This window comes from Sinocyclocheilus rhinocerous, unplaced genomic scaffold, assembly GCF_001515625.1.
Source record: "Sinocyclocheilus rhinocerous isolate Xijiao unplaced genomic scaffold, SAMN03320098_v1.1 scaffold1470, whole genome shotgun sequence".
Taxonomy (NCBI): domain Eukaryota; kingdom Metazoa; phylum Chordata; class Actinopteri; order Cypriniformes; family Cyprinidae; genus Sinocyclocheilus; species Sinocyclocheilus rhinocerous.
In genome coordinates, this window is record NW_015652166.1 from 181423 (window position 1) to 189355 (window position 7933).

Sequence of the window (7933 nt, forward strand, 5' to 3'; positions counted from 1 at the left end):
ATCGCATGTAGAATTTTATGCCAAAAATCATTAGGATATTAAGTAAAGATCATGTTCCATGAAGATATTTTGTAAATTTCCTACCGTAAATATATCAAAACTTAATTTTTGATTAGTAATATGCATTGCTAAGAACTTCATTTGGACAACTTTAAAGATGATTTTCTCAATATTTAGATGTTTTTGCACCCTCAGATTCCAGATTTTCAAATAGTTGTATCTCAGCCAAATATTATCCTATCCTAACAAACCATACATCAATGGAAAGCTTATTTATTCAGCTTTCAGATGATGCATACATCTCAATTTCAAAAAAAATTACCCTTATGACTGGTTTTGTGCTCCAGGGTCACATATTGTCATTATTCAGCTCAAGTTAGTTCAGTGTTGGTTCTGTTCAGAAAGGGCATAATCACAATTTCACCTCTATTTATTAAGAATAATCATCTGTAATATTTGCTTGCTGGTTATTTATCCTGAAAACATTTCATGTTCATTTGGCATTTGCATTGGTAACAGGCCTCTACAAGCTTTCATGGTTGCGGTTGCCAGATTTCAAGAGTTTAAATCCCCCAATAAGAGCTGTGTTCATAAATGGAACTGTTTGAAATTCTTTTATGGTTTTAGTTTTAGTTAAAGGCAGGGAAGGTGATTTGGTTCAAAAACATTTTTTGTTATGCTGGTTGAAAGTCTGTTCACATCCCGATAGCAATCACTAAGTTAAGTGCTCTAAATGTATTTATATCGTCTGTGGAAGGTGTAGGACCATAAAATGTTCGTCCAATCACATTCCTCGGCCCGAGGATTACGATAGGCTGTCCTACCTGCCTGTCGACGTATGTATTTGCATACCTCCTCGCACCCTGTTCGCGCAGACATGATACGTCATCAGCGCATTCATTATGCTGTGTGCTTTGCACTGTAATGTTTTCTCACCGGTGAATGAGACATGAGCTAATCTGACAGTGTTGACTCCGTCTGTCATCGTGTCGCTGGTTAACCTCTGCTCTGCCCGTGTTTTGGAGGAGGCGTGGCTTTGGAAAGTGATTATACAGGAAGGGTGGGATCTTATGCTTTCAAACGCTGCTAGCCTCTCCGAAATCATCTACCCTACCTTTAACAACAATCTGATCCAAAAAATGTTATTTTGGGGCGGGGGTGGATTTTGGGTAGTTATATGAAAGTTTATAAAACGGAGAGTTCCGGTCCTTAATTCTGATTGGCTGAGCCGCGTTCGAAGCTGTTGTAAATTACTCTACAAACACACACCTTTGTTTACTTCTGTGTGTTGCTCGGCAACCACTTTGTTGGAGCTACATTGTTTGGTGGAAGAATACTGTTTTTATTAATATCATTACACTTTATTTGCTCTGTTTTATTTTGTGAAACCTTACTACGTATATGGAATAACCGTTTTATAAAAGCAATAAGCTCCGCTTCGCGTCGTACCTAACAACGACCCTTAGCTGTTATAAATTCACTGTAAACCACGGCTTCACTGGGCTTATTGCTTTAGTATACCATTATTCAAATACCACTATTTATATAACATTTATTTTAATGTGTATGCTTGTATTCAAGGTGTAAAGAAAATGTATTATTACTTTTCATTCAATGAAGTCGTTTAATCAAAACATTTGTTGAAGATGGTATAAAAGTTCACAGAATACAAGAATTACATTTTTAAGAACATTTCTTGGTGTATGTCTTTTAACCTTTATTTTTAACCCTCTAAAGTCTGACATATGAAATAATAGTTGTTTTTTTAATTAAATGATTTATTGAACTTAGACAAAATCTAAAAAAAAAAATCACGTGTTTATATCATATTTGATACATCAGGCTCAATCTGAGCACAAATATGCAATTTGGTGCAGATGCTGATATTAATATGTTTGATAGCTTGTAGATCAATGAGATCTTTATAACAGATACTTACATGAAATGATCTAAATATGAGTCGTCATTCTGTATCTCCAATAATATGTCTTAGTAAAATGAGATTGAAATGATCAAAACATTCAATGCATTGCAATCCAATGCTGATTGAGAGCCCTTACAGAAAAGTCACATGAATTTCACACATTTTTCACATGTGATCACATGGGTTTCACATTTATATGAGTGTCACATGTGATCCTATGGGTTTCACATGGGATTTTACATGGGATTCACACAAAAATGTTCCAAAAACACACATTTCCCATGTGCATTTCACATGTGTTTTTAACATTCTTTTATTTTTCACATGTGATTTTAACATGTTTCACATGTGACTTTAACGTGTCACATGTGATTTTCACATGTTTTCACTCGTGAAATTTCACATGTGCAGAATCACATGTGTATGTGGCCACATGTGACCACGTGTTTTTGCACATGTGAAATTCATGTGGTTTTTCTGTAAGGGAGATGAAGAAATAAAGGCTCCTCAGAAGATGTGAGATGTTCTGGAGGCTTGTGAAGATCATTCCTCCGCTGAGGAACAGTGAAAGTAAAGCTGCTGGAAACAAACGCTCCTCAAAAGATCCTGAGGATCAGATTTGAGACTCTAAAAAATGATTGATGGAGAATCAAGTAAAGCCGAGCTGCTTCAGTCCAGTAAGTGTTCATCTGGAGATATTACTGCAGTTATTCTGACGTTTACTTGATTCAAATTAGTAAAGATTTGACAGAAAACAGACACGTGAAGCTCGAGCTGAAGCTGGACGTTTGTAAAATTACACTAAAAGAGCTTTTACTGGATAAAAAACTCTAAACTGTCAATCAGACGACAGAAGACATGGAGTAGATTGTGTGTGACAGCAAAGTTTGATCATGCGTGTACCTGCATCTCTCTGTCTCCATATTTGTTGGGGTGGCGACTAGCTTGGCTCTTCCTCCGCAGCTTCTTCAGCTGTGATTGGCAGCGCTCAATGGACTCCACCTTTGTCTTCCTCTCACTCTGGTACTTCTTCAGCGTCGCCTGGACAAAGGTTTTCATTCAGTATATCAAGTTCTGGTAAGTTTCAGAGAGTCCAGGAGGAGTAGTTCATTCCCATATTAATCTTTTCTGATTCATTTACTCAAAGTGTTTACAAGACAAACTCTGTGTTTACTTGTTTGAGCTCCCCTATTTAGTGAATTCAGTAGGTTGTTTAGTTAGGCAGTGATGTCCACTCACGGTCAGATATTTGATGTCTAGCTCCAGTTTCTGCTCGAGTTGAGACAGCAGCTCTGAATGAAACAGCTTTAGCTGCAGACAGACAGAAAACACAGCAAATACAGTGAGTATGGAAACACCGTAGAGATCTATCTGTAGAGATATCTACACATTTCTATTGGCACTTTTAACATTTCCTCTTATTTCTTGATTTGTTGCGTACGACTAGCATTTCTTGTGGCACTCTGGTGTTTTGTCTCAGAAGATGGCTTCTTTGCAGCACCTGCTAAAGGAATTATGACATAAAATACTACACATCATAGTTTTTCTCACTATAGGTAACTTTTTCAAAACTCTTCATACAGTGAAGCTCAACAGCGTCTATGTGGGCTACACTCAATGAAAACATCTTTCAAATGACATGAATTCTTTTCTCACTCAGACACAGACAATGCCAAAATTATATGTACCTACAGGCCAATATGCACATTTTACACTTTTCAAAACGGTTACAGTAAACTTAAGTTCAAACAGTAATACCACACTTCTACAGTAATACCATGTCAAAATATATTCTAAATATAAAAAAAAATGAACGGACTAATTTTGAATTGTAATGTAAACGTGGACCATGTAATATTATGGCAGTGAGCCGTCTTTTTTTTTTTTTTTGGTGTAAAGAAATTTTACAAAAAAAAATTGTTTTTTTACAATTTCTATGACTTCAAAGCCTTCTTGATCCCCTACTGAGCAACAGTGTGTGTGTGCGGCTTGGTATCTCTCCCTCCCTCTCGTCCACCCCCGCTGTTTTCAGCAGCACAATGAGATCATGTGGTGTTGTTAATCTTTCAACAAAGACCTCTCTCTCTTTTGCCCCTCTCTCGCTTTCTCTTACTTTCTTCATCTCCATTTTATCGTACAGGCTTTGCCTCTTCATTCTCTTCTGCTGTAGTCACTTGTTTTTATGCTTTCGTTTCCTGTGAACACTGATGTACTATGAACTTGAACAATGTAGTTATATTTACTTACATTTTCACAATCAGTTCTCACCATTAACTTGACTCTGCCGGAAGTGTCGCTTCAGAAACATTTCAATAAAACATTTAAGATGAAATTGAAGTGCAGACTTTAAGCTTTAATTCAAGGGGTAGAACAAAAAGTATAACATAAAATGCTTAGGAATTACATCAGTTTTTATACACAGTCCCCCCATTTTCAGGGGCTCAAATGTAATTGGACAAATAAATATAATCATAAATAAAATGTTCATTTTTGATATTGTGTTGAGAATCCTTGGAAGGCATTGACTGTCTTACGTCTGGAGCTCATGGACATCAGCAGAGACTGGGTTTCTTCTTTGTGATGCTTTGCCAGGTCTTTACTGCAGCTGACTTCAGTTGTTGTGTGTTTGTGGCTCTTTCTGTCTTTAGTCTTGTCTTCAGCGAGTGAAATGCTGCTCAATCAGGTTGAGATCAGGAGATTGACTCGGCCATCACAGAATAATACACTTTTTAACCTTCAAAAACTCCTGGGTTGCTTTTGCTGTATGTTTTGGGTCATGGTTCATTTGTACTATGAAGCACCGTCAGACTTTTTTCTTCCCGTCATTCTGGTACAGGTTGGTCTTTATTTCAGTCGTCCAAAGAATGCTTTTCCAGAAGTGCTCTTGCTATTTTAGATGTTTTTTGGCTAAGTCTAATCTGTCCTTGTTTGCAGTTTGTGGTGAAGCCTCTGTGTTTGCTCTGGTGAAGTCTTCTCTTGATTGTAGACTTTGACAGAGACTCGTCTGCCTCCTGGAGAGTGTTCTTCTCTTGGCTGATGTTGTGAAAGGGTTTTTCTTTACCTTTCTCCGATCATCAGCACTGTTGTCCTCCGTGGACGTCCAGGTCTTTTTATGTTTCTGAGCTCACCAGTGCGGTCTCTTTTTCTCAGAATGAACTAAACTGTTGATTTGGCCGCTCCTGATGTTCCTGCTATCTCTCGGATGGATTAGTTGTGTTTTTGAAGCCTAACAATCGTCTGTTTCACTTGTATTCACTTGTACTTATATATATATATATATATTTATACAGTATATATATATATTAGGGATTCACGATATTATCGGACTGATATCCGAATCGGCCGATAATGGCTTTAAATGTACATATCGGCATTGGCCCGATATGAAAAATTATGCTAATATGTCTTGCCGATAAGAGGAATACATTAACTCACAAGTGGCAGCAGTGACAGCCTCCCCCGGGTCCTAATGCCCGCTTTGTAAGGAGTTGTAATCTGTAGGGGGCGCTGTTTGCCTACTTCTAATTAAATTAAAAGTAAAATAGCCTACACAAATAACATTTAGGCTGTGTTTCTGATTAAATAAAGCAGTAATTGATGTCATAAAATAATGAGTATGTTTTGATTTAAAGGTCAGAAGTTATAGCTTACATGAAAAAAAATGACAAACATGACAATTTTATATATACTGATTTATTATTTTTTAAACACATCATAAGCTCTAAAAGATTTTCAGAGTTTTTACAACTCTTTTGCTTTAGACCATCTACAAATGTTAAATCTTAAAATAAAATGTTAGGGTTAACACTGCATCCTTCTGGGGGGGAAAATGCAGCGATTGATATATAGTTTATTTATAGCTATTTTCAAAGCTTCAATGTACTGTCAAAAAACCTTCATTATTGTTTATTTAATTCTAACAAATAAGTTCTTGTTAAAAACTAACCAAAATTAAAAATATTTTGCTTATAATTTCTGCACAGGAGAGACTTGGTGTTGTTTCCAAACAAAAAGAAATATATCGGTATCGGCCAAAATGAGTTGAAAAATATTGACATATCGGATATCGGCAAAAATCCAATAGCATGCATCCCTATAATATTATAACATCATTAACATGTTGCAATATTTTCACTTTTATCAAAACAACAGTCTTGTCTAATAAAAGCTTGTTTCCGTCCTAAAAAAACATCTGCACAAATCTCTTGTTTTATGCCAATTTATTTGAAATAATTAAGTGGAATTACATGACAACATCAGTACTTTAATTGCAAATGTGCTGTAAGTATACTGTACTTGCAATGACTTAACTTTGGTGCAATACTCAGGTTGTGAACCAGACCATACAATTAGTTTGAGAGATTATTTAACTTTGAGGACATTTATTTACTCAAATCTTTCTGGTATTTTCACTGTGTTTGGGTTTGAAGTGTCTTACCCAGTTCTTTCGAGCCCTGGCTGTCACTGGCCAGCTCTCCTAGTTTGACCAGAGCATCGAAATAACCCTTTGCTGCTACTGTGACGCCTGGAGAGATAGAAAAAGAGACAGAGACAGAGAGAGAGAGCGAGCATGGGCATGTTACAGCAGTCTGTGTGCTACAGAATCCATGATTGTTTGGCAGGTGAAGTGCTAATGAACATGCATCCAAGTTCACACTAATTTCCAGTGGACTTTTGCCCATCACAAAGAAAATGAACTATTACATTATTACATGATGTCTGACCTGTCAGAGCCTTTTCATAGTGTTTGCAAATAACATTTAGGCTGTGTTTCTGATTAAATAAAGCAGTAATTGATGTCATAAAATAATGAGTATGTTTTGATTTAAAGGTCAGAAGTTATAGCTTACATGAAAAAAAATGACAAACATGACAATTTTATATATACTGATTTATTATTTTTTAAACACATCATAAGCTCTAAAAGATTTTCAGAGTTTTTACAACTCTTTTGCTTTAGACCATCTACAAATGTTAAATCTTAAAATAAAATGTTAGGGTTAACACTGCATCCTTCTGGGGGGGAAAATGCAGCGATTGATCTATAGTTTATTTATAGTTTTGTGTTATAACTATAATGCTATTAAAAAGCTAAAGTGCTTATTTGATTAAAGTTGTTATGTGGCAGAAAACACATATCATATAGAGAATTCATAAAGAGGTTATTAAATTTTTTCATTATTTATGTCAATTATTTTTGTTGATATATGCATTTTTTTTGCACAAACATGTGTATAAAACAAATATGAAGAAAAGATTACATTTCTAAGATCTTGGCGCATATGTTTTAAACTAAATTTTTCAAAGACGTCTCCTTTTATCATCTTGGATCGTCTATTTATTGTTCCCTTTCATTGAACACATACCTTGTAGACATTTTCTGTCATTTTGTTGACCTCGTCTGATCGTGACATTGTGCTTCTCTCTCCAGATCAGTTCACCTCACTTCTAGACGTCACGAAGTCACAGCACACGTGGCTACACAGAGAGAAAGAGATCAAGAGCATGAGACGTAGAGGATGGATCCGGCTCATGCAATGACCAACTAGTGTGTCTGCATTAGCTAGAGATCTGCCTTAAAGAAGAGTGCTGGCAACCAACCAGTTCACGGCAGCCATTGACTTCCATAGTGTTTTTTTTTCCTCCATACTATAAAAGTCAATGGCTACCATCAACTGTTTGGTTTCCAACATTCTACAAAATACCTTTTTGGTGCTCAACAGAAGAAAGAAGCTCATACGGGTTGATTTGACAACTAATGACAGAATTCTAATTTTTTTGGGTGAACTATTCCTTTATGAAATTGTATCTAGAATATTTAGATGTTTGGCTCACATCAGAGTTTACAGTGATGTGTTCACCTGCTCTTATTCTTAAACACTGACACTAACTGAAGTGGTGATAACAGCCCCACTGGCCTCAGGAATGCTTTCCTCTAGATGTTATGACACTGCTGAAGGGATTTGCTTCTATTCAAGCACGAGAGCATTAGAGAGGTCAGGCATTGTG

At 36.2% G+C, this 7933-nt stretch overlaps 1 protein-coding gene across 1 annotated transcript in view; it reads right to left on the reverse strand.

Moving 5' to 3' along the window:
• LOC107713901 (brain-specific angiogenesis inhibitor 1-associated protein 2-like) overlaps window positions 1-4052 on the reverse strand; it is a 23451-nt gene extending 19399 nt beyond the window's left edge. Inside the window, exons 1-3 of the mRNA XM_016519551.1 lie at window positions 4038-4052; window positions 3164-3235; window positions 2828-2965 (exon numbers count right to left, since the gene is read on the reverse strand). Of these exons, the coding sequence (XP_016375037.1) occupies window positions 2828-2965; window positions 3164-3235; window positions 4038-4052 (225 nt within the window). The remainder of the gene's footprint in view (window positions 1-2827; window positions 2966-3163; window positions 3236-4037) is intronic.
• Window positions 4053-7933: the final 3881 nt, after the last annotated feature.